We start from the raw sequence: 21,581 nt of genomic DNA on the forward strand, positions 1-21,581 counted from the left end.
AATGTTTAGTGATGTTGTCCTTCTTTTTGTGTAGATGTCAGTTCAGTTCAGTCACTCAGTCGTGTCCGACTCTTAGCGACCCATGAACCATAGCATGCCAGGCCTCCCTGTCCGTCACCAACTCCCGGAGTTTACCTAAACTCATGTCCATTGAGTCGGTGATGCCATCCAACCATCTCATCCTCTGTCGTCCCTTTCTCCTCCTGCCCTCAATCTTTCCCAACACCAGGGTCTTTTCAAATGAGTCAGCTCTGTACCAGGTGGTCAAAGTATTAGAGTTACAGCTTCAACATCAGTCCTTCCAATAAACACCCAGGACTTATCTCCTTTAGGATGGACTGTTTGGATCTCCTTGCAGTCCAAGGCTGTGTAATATTAGAACATTTACTTAACTTTTTTATACCTCACATATATTGCCCTTAAAATGAGAATATTAGATTTATCTCATAGAGCTCTATGTACTGAATAAATTCCCAAAATAAAGCACTTAGAATCATTCCTGACATATAGTAAATATTATATGAGTTAGCTTCTGTTATGTTCCTTTTATATATTTTGGAGCTTCCCTCTGCAATTATTTTTCCCTCTATCTGATGAATATCACTTTTTATTTTTCTCAATAAAAATTTATTTTGAAAAATTCAGTTTCTCCCTCAATTTTACTAAGGTATAATTGACCTCTTAGATTTTGGTTGAGTAGAAAGAACTTTAATTCATGTCCTTCAAGATAATCTCACTGTTTTGAGTTACAAATTGACCATTACTTCTTTTTTATTGAAATATGATCAACATAAAATTTTATGTTAGTTTCAGGTGAACTACATAGTGATTTAACATTTACATGCATCACAAAATGAATACTTCAATGTCTTTCAACCATCTGTCCCCATACAAAGTTAGTAGTATTATCAACAGTATTGCTTGTGCTGTATTTCTCAATCGTTATTTATTGTACAACTGGAAGTTTGTACCTCTCAATCCCCTTTACTTATCTCACTCACCTACCCCACCTCTGGCAACTGTTTTCTGTATCTATGAGTCAGTATCATTTTTTTTTTTTGTTTTGCTTGTTTAGATTCCATATTTAAATGGGGTTATATAAGGCTTTTTTTTTTCTCTGACTTCTTTCACTTAGCATGATACCCTCTAAATCCATCTGTGTTGCTGCAAATTACAAGATTTCATTTTTAGCCAGAGTTATATATATATCTGATATATATATATATATATATATATATATCAGAGTTTTTCATATATATATATATATATATGTATATGTATAATTAGTTGTGTTTTTGGATTTTTTTTTTTTTTTTGAGAACATTCTTGACCAAACCCTATGCCATTCAGTTCACATCCTGGGTGTCACCTCCTCAGAAAGACCTTCTCGGACCACACATAGCTTCTCAGTCACACTGTCTAGATTTACCAATATGTGTGTGTGTGTGTGTGTGTGTATGTTAAGTTGCTTCAGTCCTGTCTGACTCTTTGAGACCCTGCAGACTGTAGCCTTGACAGACTCCTATCTCAGTGGGATTCTCCAGGCTAAAATACTAGAGTGGATTGCTATGCCCTCCTCCAGGGGATCTTCCCAACCCAGGGATTGAACCTGTGTCTCTTACATCTCCTGCATTGGCAGGCAGGTTTTTACCACTAGTGCCACCTGGGAAACTTTGTATATATTTGTATATGCACACACACACATGTGCACATATATGTATAAACATATGTACATGTATGTATGATGCCAAGTCGCTTCAGTCACATCCAATTCTTTGCAAACCCTATGGACCGTAGACCACCAGGCTCCTCTGTTCACGAGATTCTCCAGGTAAGAATACTGGGGAGGGTTGCCATTTCCTCCTCCAGGGTATCTTCCCAACCCAGGGATGGAACTCATGTCTCTTATGTTCCTGCATTGGCAGGCGGGTTCTTTACCACAAGTGCCACCTGGGAAGCCCTGCACATACACACACACATACATATATATCACATCTTGTTTATCTATTCATCTCTTTATATGCACTTAGATTGTTTTCATATCTTTACTGTTATTAACAATGCTTCAATAATCATTGGGGGCACATATGTCTCTTCAAATTAGTGTTTTTGTTTTCCTCAGATAAACATCCAGAAGTGGAATTTCTGGCTATTATAGTAGTTCTCTTTTTAATTTTTTGTGAAATTGCTATATTTTGATTAAACCACAGTGATTATATCAACTTGCAATCCCACCAACAGAGCACAAGCATTTCGTTTTTTTCCTTATCGTTGCTTGCTATTTGTCATCTTTTTAATTAGTAGCCTCTCTGACAGATGTAAAGTGGTTTTTATTTAAATTTTCCTGATGATTAGCAATGTTGGATATATTTTCACATGCCTGTTGGTCACCTGTGTATGTTCTTTGGGAAAATGTTTAACTCAAAATGAATTAAAGACTTAAGTGTAAAACCTGACATTGTAAAACTCCTAGAAGAAAGCATAAGCAATATGATCTTTAACACTGATCTTAGCAATAGTTTTTGATCTGTCTCCAAAAGCAAGGACAACAATGCAAAAATAAACAAATGGCACTGCATCAAACTAAAAAGCTTTAGCACAGTGAAGGAAACTCAACAAAATGAAAAAAAATTACCTATTGAATGGGATAAGATATTTGCAAACAACATACCTCTAAAAGTGTTAATATCCAAAATGTATTGGTCTTCCCTGGTCGCTCAGCAGTAAAGAATCTGCCTGCAGCGTAGGAGACACAGGTTCCACACCTGGTCTGGGAAGATCCCCTGGAGAAGGAAATGACAACACACTCCAGTATTGGTGCCTGGGAAATCTTATGATCAGAGCAGCCTGACAGGTTACAGGTCCTGGGGTCACAGAGTCAGACATGACTGAACAATACAGTACCACCACCATCCAAAATATGCAAATAACTGATTCAACTCAATACCATACAAAACAACTCAACTTTTAAAAAGTGGGCAGATGACCCAAGTATACACTTTTCCAATGAAGACATTCAGATTGACAGCTCCTTCTTACTGACACATTATTCTAATGTTTTTTGGATTCCATTGCTACTTTCATTGACTCAAATGTGAGTCTGATTTTCCTATTTTTATTATGAAGGATTCTTTTAACCTCTGGCTCTTTTTTGTACTGAGTGTTCAGCATTTTGACTACAATTTGTCTAGGTCTTAATTCTTCTTGCTTTTTTCCCCTACTCTTATAAATGTTAAAATTGATACATTTTATCAGTTCTGGAAAATTTTAGCAAGTGTCTGTTTCTTCCCATATTACTTCATCCTATTATTTTTTTCTCTTTCTGGAAATTTATTTGGATATATAAAATATTCTTACAATATGCTTCATTCTCTTGACCTTCTTGTCTTATTTTCCATTGATTTCCTGGCTACTTTCTAGATAATTTCTTCATCTCTATTTATTTCTTTTTTTTTTTTTTTCATAATGCCAAAGTCTTTATATTTAAAAACAGATCAAATACATTTAATTGATGATTTGTGTCAGAAAAGTAAAATGTCATTTCTTTGCAGGTCAGATTCTGACCTTTATTGCTTCATTTGATTCTCATTTATTGTATTTTGTTTGCCTGTATATGTTGTGAATATTGACTATTAACTTTTCACCAAGAATTCTTTGTTTTCCTTTCCACTCAGTCTCATGGTTTAAGACTGAATTTTTTTCCTTTACTATTCTCTAGGTATAGTATCCCTCTGGTGAGATATTTCTCATTCACCTTCACTATAATCTTGAGGACTTCCTTGGTGGCTCACACAGAAAAGAATCTGCAATGCAGAAGACCTGGGTTTGATCACTGGGTTGGGAGGATCCTCTGGAGAAGGGAATGACTACCCACTCCAGTACTTTTTGCCTAGAGAATTCCATGGACAAAATCCCAGATACAAGGAGTTTCCTATTTGAAGACCCATTTTATGTGGGCCCTAGGCTTTGAGTTTGGTCCCATTCTTCCAAAGAAGTTGTGAACATCAGCCTAATGTTCAGTGAAATTTGATGAATAGTCTCACAGTGAAAGTTACCTTCATTTTTCAACTTGCTATTTGTAGTTAGTTTTTATATTTAATAAGTTATTCCTTTTAAATTAGTTCATTGAAGCATTTAAAATATTTTATAATATATTTTATATTATTTTTACAAGGTTATGGCTCAGATGGTAAAGAATTTGGCTGCAATGTGGGAGATGTGTGTTCAATCCCTGGGTTGGTAAGATCCCCTGGATCAGAGGAGCCTGGCTGGTTGCAGTCCATGGGGTTGCAGAGTTGGACACAACTGAGCAACTAACACCCCACTACTTCCAAAATTACTGAAGGGAAATCTTCTCTTTTGATCCTAACCTAAGTCTTGTCAGAATTTTCATGGAAGCTGGTGTCAGACTCAATTAGCCACAGTTCCACCTCCATCCTTTCCTTATACCAATCACCAGGCAACAGAGATTACAAAGTATTTCTGACATCAAATTCCTAGTGTGATTGTCATTTATTTTTTTCTGGTCCCTGTCTCCATTAAGTATACTATGTCGTATTAATTACTGTTGAGTCATATCTTTCTCTACCCTTATGTTTTAAATAAAAATAAAATTAAAAGTTGGCTTGAAGTCTCAGAAGGCTAGTGCTGACCCTTCTTAAAACTTTGCTATACGCTTTGCCACAGGCAGATCAACAGATCTCTAAAATCTGTTGGGATCAAAAGAAATTCTTTGATGAGAAAAATAGACCTGAATTGTGATTAGCTACATACTACAGAAAACCATTTCTATGAAACAAAGCTAGTGGAGGTGGTGGAATTCCAGTTGAGCTATTTCAAATCCTGAAAGATTTTGCTGTGAAAGTGTTGCACTCAATATGCCAGTAAATTTGGAAAACTCAGCAGTGGCCACAGGATTGGAAAAGGTCAGTTTTCATTCCAATCCCAAAGAAAGGCAATGCCAAAGAATGCTCAAACTACCACACAAGTGCATTCATCTCACATGCTAGTAAAGTAATGCTCAAAATTCTCCAAGCCAAGCTTCAGCAATACGTGAACTGTGAACTTCCAGATGTTCAAGTTGGTTTTAGAAAAGGCAGAGGAACCAGAGATCAAATTGCCAACATCTGCTGGGTCATCGAAAAAGCAAGAGAGTTCAAGAAAAACATCTATTTCTGCTTTATTGACTATGCCAAAGACTTTGACAATGTGGATCACAATAAACTGGAAAATTTTTCAAGAGTTGGGAATACCAGACCATCAGACCTGTCTCTTGAGAAATCTGTATGCAGGTCAGGAAGCAACAGTTAGAACTGGACATGAAACAACAGACTGGTTCCAAATAGGAAAAGGAGTACGTCAAGGCTGTATATTGTCACCCTGCTTATTTAACTTATATGCAGAGTATATCATGAGAAACCCTGGGCTGGAAGCACAAGCTGCAATCAAGATTGCTAGGAGAAATATCAATAACCTCAGATATGCAGATGACACCACCCTTATGGCAGAAAGTGAAGAGGAGCTAAAACACCTCTTGATGAAAGAAAAGGAGGAGAGTGAAAAAGTTGGCTTAAAGCTCAACTTTCAGAAAACTAAGATCATGGCATCTGGTCCCATCACTTCAAGTCAAATAGATGGGAAAACAGTGGAAACATTGGCTGACTTTATTTTGGGGGACTCCAAAAATCACTGCAGATGGTGATTGCAGCCATGAAATTAAAAGACGCTTACTCCTTGGAAGGAAAGTTGTGACCAACCTAGACAGCATATTAAAAATCAGAGGCATTACTTTGCCAACAAAGGTCAGTCTAGTCAAGGTTATGGTTTTTCCAGTAGTCATGTATCGATGTGACAGTTGAACTATGAAGAAACTTGAGGACTGAAGAATTGATGGTTTTGAACTGTGGTGTTGGAGAAGACTCTTGAGAGTCCCTTGGACTGCAAGGAGATCCAGCCAGTCCATCCTAAAGGAGATCAGTCCTGGGTGTTCATTGGAAAGACTGATGCTGAAGCTGAAACTCCAGTACTTTGGCCACGTCATGCGAAGAGCTGACTCCTTGGAGAAGACCCTGATGTTGGGAGGGATTGGGAGCAGGAGGAGAAGGGGACGACAGAGAATGAGATGGTTGGTTGGCGTCACTGAGTCGTTGGACATTGGTTTAGGTAAACTCCGGCAGTTGGTGATGGACAGGGAGGCCTGGCGTGCTGCGATTCATGGGATCGCAAAGTCGGACACTACTGAGCGTCTGAACTGAACTGACTGACTGAACTGACAGAAAACCATTAAAATATAATACCATCAATATATGTAAACACTATAAGCTCAGTCTTCTATCTACAACCCCCACCACTTTGTCCAGGATACAAAATATAATTTATAATCCTTGTGATTCACAATGTCATCATTCACTCTGATTATTTTCCAAATGTGATTTCTGTGTATCCATCTCCTGACTTTGTTGCTTGGTCCTCAAGAGATATATGATAGCAAACATAACAAGGCCAACACACATTCTTTTTATTTTTTCTTGCTAGATCTGCTGCTGCATTTTATTTTCTATTGTTTCATACAGGTGCTTTGGGCTAGAAGATTTCAAGGACATCTAGAATACAACTTCCCATAAAGTTTTTTTTTTTTTTTTAAATGATTCTTTTCTACAAGTCCCTGGCCTTACTCAACTGTTAAAGGTTATCTTCCAGCAAAAGTGCCACTAGCTTTAACTTTAGCAAGAATCATTGTTGAGGTGGAGAATAAGTTACACACACACACACAGAAGAAAAAAAAAAAAAAAAAAAAACAGTTAATCATCTTACTGTTTTCACTAAAATTTACACCCAGTCTGTCAAATGCTAACTGGAACTGAACCTTACTCAATTTCTGTTGTTCTAACTTGCTAAGTAACTAAAAGCCTTTATTGCCCCTTTAAATGAAAATAATTAGTAGCTATTTAGAAGCTGATGGTTAAGTAAACACCTCTAGTTTACTCACTGCCACTGTGTAAGTTGTATACTTACAAAGGTTCATTTTGTCTTATCTGTTTGTAGAGACTGTAGATGTTGTTCTGATCAGATAATTCAAAGAAACATTATGCAAATCAATGACATATGAGTGTACCAAGAATGAGAACATTAAAAAAAAGGATAAAGCACAAAACAAAATAAAAGCTAATAGTCTTCGACAAACAATAAAGAGTGACCTATAACATACTATAAAATAGATGTGTGTGAGATAACTGTATAAAATTAAACCTCAAGAATGCTGTCATTAGACAACTTCACATATCCTATACTACTCTAAAGAAATTAAAAAATTATATATGATGTATTACAGAGAAGACTTCTGTTTAAAAGGACTTATATAATGTTCAGATAAAATAAAAAATTTTTCACCAGAATATTGAAAAACAGAAAAAAATCTCATTCCTATGAAATAAGATAGGTCAAAGGATATAAGGCTAAATAGTATTAGTTAAATGACAACATTTAATGTGTGAGTGTAAAATTTTAAATGATATTTTTACTTATTTAATACTAGCCCAATTGTATCAGATAAGAGGTGTTTCTTGAGACTTTTGTAGAAATAGCTGGGGAATTCTGTAAGAGATGATGTAGCTTGTAAGTCAACCCCAGCTCTGACTTACTAGTTGTATGATCTTGGGAAAGTTATCTTGATCAATAAGTAATGTCAAGTTAATTAATAGAGGTTGTGTAAGTAAAGTCCATGATATAATGCCTCATACATAGGGTTTCATACATGGTAGCTGTTGTCAGTGTTATGGAAATTTAGGGGATAATAATTTTTCTACTCGTATAAGTTTGTGCCAAATTATTTACTCAGTAGAGGTTCCAGTTTATTCAATAATTATTATTCAAAACAGTAACTGAGTATCTACTAAAACCAACCAGATTCTCTTCTAGATGCTGGATTTGCAAAGATGAATGAGAAAAAAAATCTTGCTTTCATTGATATCACATTCCAGTAGGATAAAAAGCTAATTTAAGTAAATAAATAAATATAACAACTTTAAGCATTAATGACTGGTAAGAAGAAAGTAGGGGCGGTGTAAAGAAAGCCAGTGACAGGAAGCAAGAGGTGGCTATTTTAAGGGGATCGAGAAAGACCTGATAAAGAGTCTTCACTGACTTAAAGCTCTGTAGTCTGGAAAGAACTGATAGTGGAGGGGTCCAGGCAAAGGAAACCACGGGGACAAGGCTAAATGAGGAGCAGCAAGAAAGTCAGCCAGTGGGAATCTAGGATGCCCAAAGGTGAAATCAGAAAGTTAGGCAGGGGCCAAGTTGGATTTGACCTTGAATGCTATATGAGGAATTTGGATTTTATTTTAAGAATAAACCACTGAAACAGGGAAATTATGTAGCTTGATTTATGTTTGAAAACATAATTCTGACTGCTGTGTGAATAACCAGTCAGAGGTCAAACTGAAGGAAACCTTTGATGTAAAAGAGAGAGAGATTGGTAGACGTTGATAGAAATCTCTCTCTCAATACCTTCCTCTCTTTATGCACACTCACATACACAGGCCATTAACTAGGTAATTTCCTATATGTGTCTGTAAGAAGAAAAGCTAGCTTGCATTCACGTGGCAGCATACTGTCACTTGATTTATTTTTATATAACATATGTTTAGCAATCCTATTTCAGACTCCAATTAAAGTGTGATGTTTTTAAATACTTGCCTATGCATTCAACTGCACAATGCATGTATTATTTATAATTTATGACCTAATACTAATACAATGATATACTTATTTTTACTTCACCTGCAAATATTTGCATTAAATTAGGAAAATATGCAAAGGAACAAGTCATTTCATACATTTTATTTGAAATATCACAAGTGAAAATAGGTATGTATAATAAGCATTGAAATAACCTATTTTAAAAAGTTTGTTTAAAAGAAGATATGCAAATAGTCATTTGTAATTTATTATTGATGACTTTTCAATCTCGATAAATAACAATTTAAGGTACAACTGTAATAATAGCAAATGAAGAAACAGACAAAGGATTAATTTCAAAAATATACAAGCAACTCCTACAGCTCAATTCCAGAAAAATAAATGACCCAGTCAGAAAATGGGCCAAAGAACTAAACAGACATTTCTCCAAAGAAGACATACAGATGGCTAACAAACACATGAAAAGATGCTCAATATCACTCATTATTAGAGAGATGCAAATCAAAACCACAATGAGTTACCATTACACGCCAGTCAGGATGGCTGCTATCCAAAAGTCTACAAGCAATAAATGCTGAAGAGGGTGTGGAGAAAAGAGAACCCTCTTACACTGTTGGTGGGAATGCAAACTAGTACAGCCACTATGGAGAACAGTGTGAGGATTTCTTAAAAAACTGGAAATAGAACTGCCATATGACCCATCAATCCCACTCCTGGGCATACACACTGAGGAATCCAGATCTGAAAGAGACACGTGCACCCCAATGTTCATCGCAGCACTGTTTATAATAGCCAGGACATGGAAGCAACCTAGACGCCCATCAGCAGATGAATGGGTAAGGAAGCTGTGGCACATATACACCATGGAATATTAGTCAGCCGTTAAAAAGAATTCATTTGAATCAGTTCTAATGAGATGGATGAAACTGGAGCCCATTATACAGAGTGAAGTAAGCCAGAAAGATAAAGAACATTACAGCATACTAGCACATATATATGGAATTTAGAAAGATGGTAACGATAACCCCATATGCAAAACAGAAAAAGAGACACAGAAGTACAGAACAGACTTCTGAACTCTGTGGAAGAAGGTGAGGGTGGGATGTTTCAAAAGAACAGCATGTATATTATCTATGGTGAAACAGATCACCAGCCCAGGTGGAATGCATGAGACAAGTGCTCGAGCCTGGTGCACTGGGAAGACCCAGAGGAATTGGTGGAGAGGGAGGTGGGAGGGGGGATTGGGATGGGGAATACGTATAACTCTATGGCTGATTCATGTCATTGTATGACAAAACCCACTGAAATGTTGTGAAGTAATTAACCTCCAACTAATAAAAAAAAATTAAAAAAAAAAAAAGAAAAAAAATAAGGTACAACTGTCAGTTTCCATTAAGGTATTTCTAAAATATATATCCTAATATCCTTTAGTAACATTTATTAACTGATTATAGTTTCACTTGTCATGTAGTAGGACATTAATGTATTTCTGATTACTTACATTATTTTATTACCTTGATACAAGTATTTTATTAAAGACATGGAATAAATGTGTTTTCCAGAGAAGCATATACAAACTTATTTCAGATTATTTCATTTATTTTTTATTTTACTTGAGAGACGGAGTGAGAAGAAAGCAAGTGAGCAAAAAAGTGACTGTTAGTTAGGCATCTTAAAAAAGAAAAGCTTTTGAAGGACTATCATTTTTTTGTGTTTAAGCCCCAAAAACTAAGCAATGATGTTTGAAAATGAGTACACCCACACAACCACACACACAAACACAGGATATTTTTCCCTTTGAAGAAATTTTAACATAAAATGTATTCTTTTGGTTATAAAATTCACTATTCTTATTTGAGAACTTAAAAATGTGCCTGGAATATAAGGATTTTTCTATAATGCCATGTTGAAAACGAAAACTGCACCTGAATGCCATCTATCGGCAACGCCTTCCATGAACCCTCACAGCAATAACCTCTCTCCTCTGCCCTCTCACTGTCCCTTCACTCTGGGTTGGTTTTCTGACAGTGTGAGTCACTGTCTGATAGGGATTTATTCATCCAGGTGCTCATTTCTGTCCTGTGCAAAAGTAAGGCATTTGTCTAAGCTCAATATCTCCTTGAGTTTTTGCTGGACACTTCTGCACTATTCCCAGACCCTGCGTCCTTACCAATATACTTCTCCTGATGGCTCTGCGCCTACGCTGCACTTGCATTGCCCTGCTCATTTGCCTCATCTTGTTGTGCAGTTGCTAAGCCGCGTTCAGTTCTTTGCAACTCCACTGACTGTAGCCACCGGGCTTTTCTGTCCATGAGATTCTCCAGGCAAGAATACTGGAGTGGGCTGTGATTTCCTTCTCCAGGGAATCTTCCTGGCCCAGGGATCAAACCTGCACCCCCTGCATTAGCCGGTAAATTCTTTACCACTGAGACACCAGAGAAGCCCTTACTTGCCTCATAGCCCATGGTTAACTTCTGTGGATGTGCGGGGGTGGTGTGTGACCATGTATGCAGGCATGTGTGTTTTCTCTTTGACATTTGCAGTGTATAGCATATAAATGCTCTGAAAATATTTGAATTTTGATGAGGAATAAGACATCAGAGTGAAAGTTGCTCAGTTGTGTCTGACTCTTTGCGACCCCATGGACTATACAGTCCAGGGAATTCTCCAGGCCAGAATACAGGAGTGGGTAGCCTTTTCCTTCTCCAGAGGATCTTCCCAACCCAGAGATCAAATCCAGGTCTTGTGTGTTGCAGGCAGAATCTTTACCAACTGAGTCACAAGGGAAGCCCTGAGACATCAGAAGACATTGTAAATAGAGAAGGAAAGTACCAGTTTTCAAGATGTGGACTGAGCTCATCAAAATAGGTTAAGCAAAGCTGTATTAATATCTCAGAACTCACACAGTTTGATAAAGACCTATTTTGTCATGGGTCGATAATTCACTAATTTAAATATGCAGTTTTCATAAATCATAATTGTTATTCTAACAACTTTAAGTCTCTGTTATGTGTGAAGTGCTGACTTTCTTCTTTCCTTTCTGGTAAAAAGCAGTGTATAAATAATGAAAAGATTTTAAACTATAAAAATTAATGATAAGGTCATTTTGTGCTTCAAACTGTATTTATTTCTGATATGTACTTGGAAAAAGAATGATGAAAAGTATCTTTTTGAAGAGGGTGTCTATGAAACAAGTCTTATAGCTCATTAACTTTTTTCTCCATTAGTGATCCCTCACCTTGTTGTTAAAGTAGATTATGAAGGCTTAGATTTTAAAATATAAATGAAATGAAACTAACATTTGAGTGGAAGACTCACTAATGAGATTTCCCTCTTTGGGTCTGTCTATATTGAATTGACCTAACTAGGGTAAAAATGCTTTTCTATATTTTTAAGATGTTTCCTGAATGAAAGAGATGACCTGAAATTCTAAGTCTATTGGGAAGAACCAGTTGCAAAGAAGCAGTTGTTATTTAAAATCAACACACTGTACAGTTATTTCTCAATTTAGTTGCTTTTTGCCAAGGACACCGATGACTGACGCCTGAAAACTCAGACATTGCTTGTCTATTATAAGAGTTTTTAGCGCACATTTTCAAGTTTTTGAGGATTAAGTTTTATGCTGGAACTTTGTATTTTCATGTTTATTGTGTGTTTCAGGACAGATAAAGGAATCAAGGGATATTAATGTGCTATACTAGTTATTGTTATAAAAATGGCATTAGACAAAAAGTGTTAAATATTCATGAAAATTCTTATTTCCCATAGGTTCTGGCTAGCAAAGGATGCTGAGAAAATAACTCACAAAAAGAGGGAACTATAATACAGTACAGATAATCACAGTAGTTATAAACAAAGGCAGTTGACATTAATAATTAAATGAAAAAAATCCCTATGGAGGTTTAGATGAGCTACAGACACAATATGTAAAATCACTTGCTTAACTGATCATTAGTTATGTTCTAGGTTAGAGGAGTATATATTAATGTAACTGGTTCTTCTACCCTATTTTTCTACTCCAGTAATTTGTCTAACATAATAAATATAGCTATTATACATTCCCTGTGAGAAAAAAATCATCCCCATTAGAACCTGATGTTTTTATTATCTGTGAGGGAGTATTCAATATAAATAAATGTGATAGGGAAGGTTTATCACTTTTCCAAAGTGTTTGTGTTGTGCATTCATTTTAATGGAAATTTTATTATTATTGTCAATATACAAGTATATATTAATCTGACCTTGGCACTGAAAGTTATTTATTTATTATGAGTTTTTTGGTTTCTGTTTGTTTGTCTTTTTGTTCATTTATTTTCTTTTCTCAGTTTTTGAAACGTACTATCTGTCTCAACAGGGCATTTTTTAATGAAGAAACATCAGAGCCGCTAAATACACTGGGACACAGGCAATCCTAGTCACCAAGGATGGCTTCCTCTTGGAAACTTATTCTGTTTCTGTCAATCAGTGGGTGTCTTTCAGGTAAAAAAAAAGCCTGCCTTATGTATCAAATAAAAATATAAAGGTTTTCATTAAATACAGCCTCGGGTGTCCATTTAAACTTATATCATGATTCACCCTATACAACAAAAGAAGATAGAACAACACTTAAACTTCTATTAGCACTGCACTTATAATAAGGTACATAGAAAAATGTCATACAAATGTTAGTAAAATGAGTATCCAGCCCATCTTATTGACTTTAACTTACAATCTAAACCATCATTATAAAATATGGGTAGAGACAATTGTGAGAACATGAGAAATAAGTGAATGGTTTCAGACATTCAAAGTTTAAATGAACACCCTGGTCCATCATGGTTATAGTTACTTACAAAAGATATGGACTCTTTAAATACTATATCCTCTCAGGTGATTTCTGTGCAGTATTATCATCTTTTCTGATGAGCTGGTCTCCCTTTCCTCTTGTCAATATCATTCTCCTCTTGAACTGATAAAGTAACTGAGAGGAATGGGGGTGGATTTACAAGATGAAATACAACATATTCAGCTAAAGATTGAATTTCAAATAAACAGCACATAATTACTTTCATTCTAGTATGTTCCATGCAATATGTTATTTTGTCAAAATTGTAATTCTAACTGGTATCCAATGTTTTTATTAATAAATAATAAAATGATGATGCTAGATGGAGGAAGGATGATAGATTGTAATAGAACTCCGAAGTTTTATTTTCATGTACTGACCCAACTTATCCCCCCACATTAAACTGTCACTTCAAAGGAGGTATTTTATCTTAGTCATGGAGAGCCAGAATTTGTCAGCATGAGGTGGTGTCCTTGATGGCCTGATAGCTAGATTTGCAGCTCATGAGGGAATCTAGGTGCTGTTCTTTCCAGTGAAATGAGCCTGAGCTTGGAGGTAAGTTGCTATTCAAATACTATAGATGAAGACAAAAATGTCAAAAACAAAGGCCATTTCTAATTTTTACATAAGATTTGATCTTTAATCATCTGCATTTAATATGAAGTATATATATATTACTTACTTTTAAAACATGAATTATTCTGCTGTTTAAATAAAACTGATTATATACTTGAAAGGATATCTTATCAAATATAATAATTTTCAAACTTTTCTTTCACCTTCAGCTTATTTAAACAAATTATTCTAGAAGTACAACCCTTATTAATGCCCTTGTACTTAGCAATATTTACATTCAATATATATTATTCTTTTATTATTATTGTTCACTTTTTTTCCTCCTGGTTATCTGAGTATCATATTACAGGACCTATTATGCATGGTAACTTGATTGTTATTACAGATAATGTAGGTTATCAAGGTCATAAGCATATTTTATGTTGATGATGTTATTTGAACCAGCAAAACTGATTTGAAAAATAAGACCCAGATTGTGTTTGCTCTTTGTTCTATTTTTTCATTTTTTAATGCATGGAGTGTTTTTTCTGTGTTTAAGTGGGAAGTATAGAACTCTTACACAATGTTAGGTTTAAAAACTGGCTATTGGAGCAATGAAAATTTGACAGCTTTCATAGGGATATACAACTTTATATTAAAAATACACTCATAATTGAAACAATAATAAGATACCATTATACATGTCAGAATGGCTAAGATCCAGAAAAAAACAATGCCAGTTGTTCTTGAGGATGCAGAAAACATGAACTTTGTTAATTGCTGGTAGGGAGGCAAAATGGTACAGCCACCTTGGGAGACAATATCGCAGTGTTTACAAACCTAAATAGTTTTACCTCTAATGAAGCAATTGAACTACAGGGATTTACCTAACTGATTTTAAAATTGATGGCACACAAAATACCCACACACAAAAAGTTTACAGAAACTTTAATAATCATCATCAAAACTGGAAATAACCAAGATGCTCTTCATTAAGTTAATAAAGTGTAGAAATTTTATATAATGCTATATTACTCAGTAATAAAAATAAATGAATTGTCAATGCATGCAAACACATGAATGAATACTATATGCATATTGCTAAGTGAAAGAAACCAGTCTGAATAGGTTAAACACTGTATGTTTCTTTTTTATATATGATCTTTTGAAAGGGAAAGACTACAGAGAGTGCACAGATCAGTGATTTCCAGGGCTTGGGGTCAGGGGATCACTAAATAAGTTAAGGAAGCACAGGCATTTTCAGTTTGGGAAAACTATTCTGTGTGAATCTGTAATAATGGGAAAATAACACACATTTATCAAAACCAATAGTACTTATAACACAAAGGAAACCTTAATGCACATAATTTTGAAAATATCTCATTTTAGTTTTGATTTGCATTTCTCTAATAATGAGCAATGTTGAGCATCTTTTCATGTGTTTGTTAGCCATCTGTATGTCTTCTTTGGAGAAATGTCTGTTTAGGTCTTTTTCCCACTTTTTGATTGTGTTGCTTGTTTTTCTGGTATTGACTTGTGTGAGCTGCTTGTTATACTTTGGAAATTAATCCTTTGTCAGTTTCATTTGCTATTATTTTCTCCCATTCTGAGGGTTGTCTTTTCACCTTACTTATAGTTTCCCTTGCTGTGCAAAAGCTTTTATGTTTAATCAGGTCCCACTTCTTTACTTTTGTTTTTATTTCCATTACTCTAGGAGGTGGGGCATAGAGGATCTTGCTTTGATTTATGTTATACACAATGGAATATTACTCAGCCATAAAGTGGAATGCATTTGAATCAGTTCTAATGAGGTGGATGAACCTAGAACCTATTATACAGAGTGTGAAGTGAGTCAGAAAGAGAAAGATAAATACCATATTCTAACACATATATACAGAATCTAGAACAACAGTACTGCAGAATTTATTTACAGGGCAGCAGTGGAGTAGCAGACATTGAGAACAGACTTATGGACATGGGGAGAAGGGAGGAGAGGGTGAGATGTATGAAAAAGTAACATGGAAACTTTTACTACCATATGTAAAATAGATAGCCAACGGGAATTTGCTGTCTGAGCTTTGTATCAGTAGCTTCATATCAACCTAGAGGGGTGGGATGGGGAGGGAGACGGGAGGGAGGTTCAAAAGGGAAGAGATATATGTATACCTATGGCTGATTCACGTTGAGATTTGACAGAAAACAGCAAAATTTTGTAAATCAATTATCCTTCAATAAAAAGTTAATTAAAAGTAATAATGATTTAGGAGGTTAGAGGATCTCAGGATGAAATGCAGAATATAACAAAGATTCTATTACAAATGCATTCCAAATGTATGAAGCAACCTCTACTTAGGGGAGTAGGGGGAAAAACAGAGACTGATCCACATAACTTTCAAGCAAACTGTTTTTGAGACTGTACTCTAGTTAAGAATGCTATTTCTCTGTATTAGCAACTCTAATAGCTCATACATGGAGTTGAGCAATTAAGTCAATGGATGGTGGATGGTGGGAGCCAATTGTCTCATTGTTGAAGTGTGAGGTCACCGATGAGCAAGAGAAGATCCAAGTGACAATGGTTTACAGTTGGAAGACTTCAGTATGAACTCATGCTTAGCTTAATGTAGATACAAATGGTTACATATCACAAGTATTTATAGCCATGTATATATATAGCTATGTATTTATAGCCATATATATATATATATATATATCCAATAACTGTCATATTGATATAAATAAGTGATTGAATATTTAAAAGAATAGACAAGATTCCCATGTAGGTAAATTTCAAATAGTTTATGTAGATGCTATGTTCTCAAGGAGCTGGAATGTAACTTGCCCTTCTTTAACTGTGGACTGCACATAGTGAGTTGTTTCCAAAATGTACAGGATGAAAAAGGGGGATTAAAAAAGTAGCTTTACAGTGGAGGAAACTGATAAGATCTACATCAACCCAGTAATGAATAAGGCCAGTATCAGAAGAAATGCATTTACCCTGGATATAATGTAATGAGAATGGCACCTCCCTTCTTGTGGTTTTCCTTCCTAAAGCATGTGACTCTAGTCTGATTAGGAGAAAAATGTCATAAAAATCTCATTTTTTCATTCTATGGAACACTCGAACCATGTTCTTCAATATTTTCAAAGTCATAAAACTAGGAATATTGGAGAAACTGTCACAGAAAGGAATGCTAAGGAGGCATAATAAATAAGTGAGCCTGGATAGGATTCTGCAAAAGAAAAAAAAAAAATATGTAAAAACCAAGGAAATCTGAATAAAGTATGTACTTCAGTTAAAAATAAAATATCAATACCAGTCTATTATTTGTAACAAATGTACAAATTTGATATAAGATATTAATAAACAGAACTGGTTATGAGTTTATGGAAAAAAATGGACTAAGAATAGCATTCTAAATGTTTCATCTAGACAAAATATTGATATGACTAGAACCCAAAATAAGACAGCATGAAGTGCATCAACAGGAGATGAGAGATTCAAAATTTTTTGGCAATATATAGAAATATATAGAAATTGGTAAATGATTAAATCTTTCGTATTAGAAGAAATAGTTAAGCTTTTCTGTTTGCTTATGGAGTAGATGATATTGCCATTTGATTGGGTACTAATTAAAAAGGGAGTGCAGTTTAGAGTGAGGAAATACTGAACTAAGTAATGCACGTGTTGAGCTTCAAGTATCTGTGTCACACTCAGATGGAGATGTTTAAGAAAGATGACTGAGCTAAAAGTTAAGTGTGGGTGAAACTGAAGCTCTGGGAAGGAAAATAATCACCCAAGGGTTATGTAGATAACGATGAGTCCTAAGGCAAGGAAAAAATTCTGAGAAGCATGCACTAAAGAGGCAAGAGAAGGTGTAGGTTGAAATGGATGGAGGGTGAGTTTTCTTTTAATGCTAATGGAAGTTATCTTTAACAAAGTGGTGGGGTAATCTGTCTTATAATAACAAGATGTGAAATGATTTGTACAGAAGGAAAATTAGATAATTACTATTATTTTTGTTTTCTGAGAGGCTGAACTGAGGAAGAAAAAGAGGGAAAAAATGACAGATAACTTGGAAAAGAGAAGTTCAGGAAGGAGTGAATTATATCTGTACATCTGTGTGTGTGTGTTTTAAGACTAAAGAACTGCTGGTTACAGAAATTCAACTCACATAGTATATTAAATATGCATTTATTGTATAGTGCACTAATTAACTTTGAAAGTGGAAATGTTAGTCACTCAGTCATGTCCGACTCTTTCCAACCCTACGGACTGCAGCTTGCCACGCTCCTCTGTCCATGGAATTCTCCAGACAAGAATACTGGAATAAGTTGTCATGCCCTTCTCCAGGTTTAACTCCATAACAAACCACCCTTAAATTTATTAACTTAATGATAGCAACACAAAAACTTCAGAAATTTCTTTTTCACAATTCTGAAAGTCAGCTTGATGTTTCTTCTGGGTTGGGCAGGTTCAACTGATTTCTGTAGTCTCCAAGAGGGTCTAAAGAGTAGGATTGGATGGTGTCATTTGTGGTCTCTGCCATGCTGCAGATGACTGGCTCCTAGCAAAGGCAGTGTGGTTGACCTGCTCATACATCTGATCGCTCAGTAGTCTAGACTATATGACACCATCTAATTTGCAAGCATATTTCAAACCACTGTGTCATGTTCACTAATGTCTCATTTACCGAATCAAATCACATGGGCCAAGACCAGATTCATGGGGTGGAAAAGTAGATTTGATCTCTTGAAGAGAGTAGCTGTCAAAGCATACTGCGAAGAATACTCAATACCGTCTCACTAACTATAGGCACTGTGCTGTAGAGGAGATCTCTAAGAAGCATGCGTGTTGTGTAATTGAAACTTTGTACACTTTGCCCAACACTTCCTGTTTCCCCCACCCTCTCCAGCTCTTGGTTACTACCCTTCTACTCTGATTTTATAACTTTGACGATTTTAGATTACTTATATAAGTGGTATGCTTTAAAAATTTGCTAAGAGGATAGATCTTAAGTACTCTTACCACAAAATAACTAACAGTTACACCAACATTAAAAACAATAATAATACAATATAAAGAAGTCAGGAGAAAACTTTTGGAGGTGATGGACATGTTTATGGCATAGATGGTGGTGATTTCATGGGTATATACTTATTGCATACTCATCAATTTGTATGCACTAAATATTTACAGCTTATTTTATATCAGTCATACCTCAATAAAATGATTTTAAGTGTTCATAAGACAGTAAAAATATCCATGCCTGGTCTTCAGTTCTACCTCATATTTATTGATATCTGTGAATGTTTTAACATACAAATAATAATAATCTTGTATTAGTCAACAGTAAATAAAAAAGAACTTCTTTGTATCTTTATTTCTGAAACAGTCACAGTGCAAGCACTGTGATCTAATAACCTCATTAGCTGAGCTTAAAAAAGCTTCAAAGATCAGTCAAACTATTTTTATCAATATGAAATTAATTAAGTACAGTAAAATTTAAGCTTTTCAGCATAGAATGTGTGAAATCATTCGAGGGAGGAATCCTAATTACTAAATCCTAGTTATGAATATACATGTGACAAGAAACATCAACATTTCAACCTCACTGTGCCAAAATCTATGTCATTGTATTTTCTAAAAGTGCTTCTTCAAAGATATACCACCTTCCAAATATGTGTAGAGATAGTGATTGGTGGAGACAGTAAGGTTCCAGATTTACAAGCAACTTGACTGACATTCCATAGTTCCTTGTAAATTGCTTTTCATTCAAATCTCCATGTTGAAAGAAATAAACAATAGCAACAAAAGCTAAAGGGCTTAATTTTTCTGCTCTATTATGTAGAATAGTCTATTCAATGGATTTTATAATCTCTACATTCCTTTTTAAATGTGACTAGTAATTATTTTAATTTCTTTTTAAATGTTTAACAGTTGGGGAAATCTATTACAATGATATTTATTGCAAATAGATTTCTTTCTGTGAAATGTAATGGAATGGTCTGATAAAACCCTGAGATTAGGGGAGATTGTACATGTAAAACATGTCATATATAAATATTTATTTTTTAATATGTATTATTAGAATAATTCTAATTGAAAACAGCTATTCTTAGACTCACTAACACACACTCTTTTGTTTGAAGATTTTTGAAAAATGTTTTTGTACTCCCCAATACTAGCATATATTCGTTAACATCAAAAGTCTATTTATATATTTCTGTTGGTTATAGACTTAATATATAATTTTATTTATCAAAGCTAAATATATCTATATTGTGAGGCTGCCAGGGTTAATTCCATGACAGGCAGCCTGGACCTAAGTTTTAGCTTTCCCCGAAATGGTAAGATTCCCTACCCCCATCAGGTAACCTGGAGCCAGCCAATCAATATGCGCCCAGTAAGAAACAAAGGGAGAGCTGAAAAGCCCGCGAACGCCTAGGTTTGAGAAAGCCCACGAAAGCCCAGGTTTGAAAAAGCCCGCGAAAGTCTGTACCAATAGAATTGCTTTGTAAACATGTAACCAATCCGCTTAAGCCAGCTACTAATTGATTATGCATGTCTTATAAATTTCTGTAACAGCTTGGGCTCAGGGCTTTTCTGACCCTGCACCACTGTGATGGCAGAGGCAGAAGGCCCTGGCTCGAGTCAGTAATAAACTTCCCTTTTTTTGCGAGTTGCATTGCCTTGGAAGCCTTCTCTCTTCCCGCTCGGGGATTCGGACACCGGGCATAACATATATCTCTTCTAAATTTAAAATTGTATTCATCTTACTTCATTTATAAATCTTTAAATTAAAAATAACTTGGAGATCATGAGGTCCAATTCCTTGTTCTTGGGCAAGTAAAATATTGTTCACTCTCAATAGGGATGAGGCTCAGGGAGATTCTGTCACATGCCCAACATCACATATATGATAACCAATGGGAGAATAATGAAAAAGCTGCCTCCTATAGCAATGCTTTCAACATGATAGATAATATGAAGGTGAGGCAAAAGGGGAAATCCAGTTGCTCAAAGCTGCACTGACCTCCTTCTACATAAGGACATCTAGTTACTTTCCCTGGATTACTTTCAGATGCTTTTGATATAAGCTGTATTGCTTTTTAAAATGACCCCTCTACAGGAAACAGCAAAATTCTGTAAAGCAGTTATCCTTCAATAAAAAATGAATTAATTAAAAAAAAAAAAAACACCTCTCAAATAAAATATTTTTTTTTCTCTCCTTTGACCCCATTCTCCTCCATTGGGTTAAATCCATTTTATTGGAAAGGTGACAGTCTGTTCTTTCTGCCACAGCGATGATACACTATTGAACAGAGAATGTCTGTCATTGATAAGGTTATACAAATACTCTTCTTTTCTTACTGGCAGTGTGGTAAATAGCACAGAACTTTGTCACTGTCAGTGAGTGCTGCCTAAGAACTTTAAAAGAAATGTGAAAACAAAAGTGTTACTGAAAACAGTTGCCTGATAATATTAACTCTGACTGGCCTACAG

At 35.3% G+C, this 21,581-nt stretch overlaps 1 protein-coding gene across 1 annotated transcript in view; it reads left to right on the forward strand.

Moving 5' to 3' along the window:
- CNTN5 (contactin 5) overlaps positions 1-21,581 on the forward strand; it is a 1,527,443-nt gene that overhangs the window by 650,914 nt on the left and 854,948 nt on the right. The window contains exon 3 of the mRNA XM_065944251.1: positions 13,052-13,176. Coding sequence (XP_065800323.1) covers positions 13,122-13,176 — 55 coding nt within the window. The 5' untranslated portion in view covers positions 13,052-13,121. The remainder of the gene's footprint in view (positions 1-13,051; positions 13,177-21,581) is intronic.

Source organism: Muntiacus reevesi, chromosome 9 (genome assembly GCF_963930625.1).
Source record: "Muntiacus reevesi chromosome 9, mMunRee1.1, whole genome shotgun sequence".
NCBI lineage: Eukaryota > Metazoa > Chordata > Mammalia > Artiodactyla > Cervidae > Muntiacus > Muntiacus reevesi.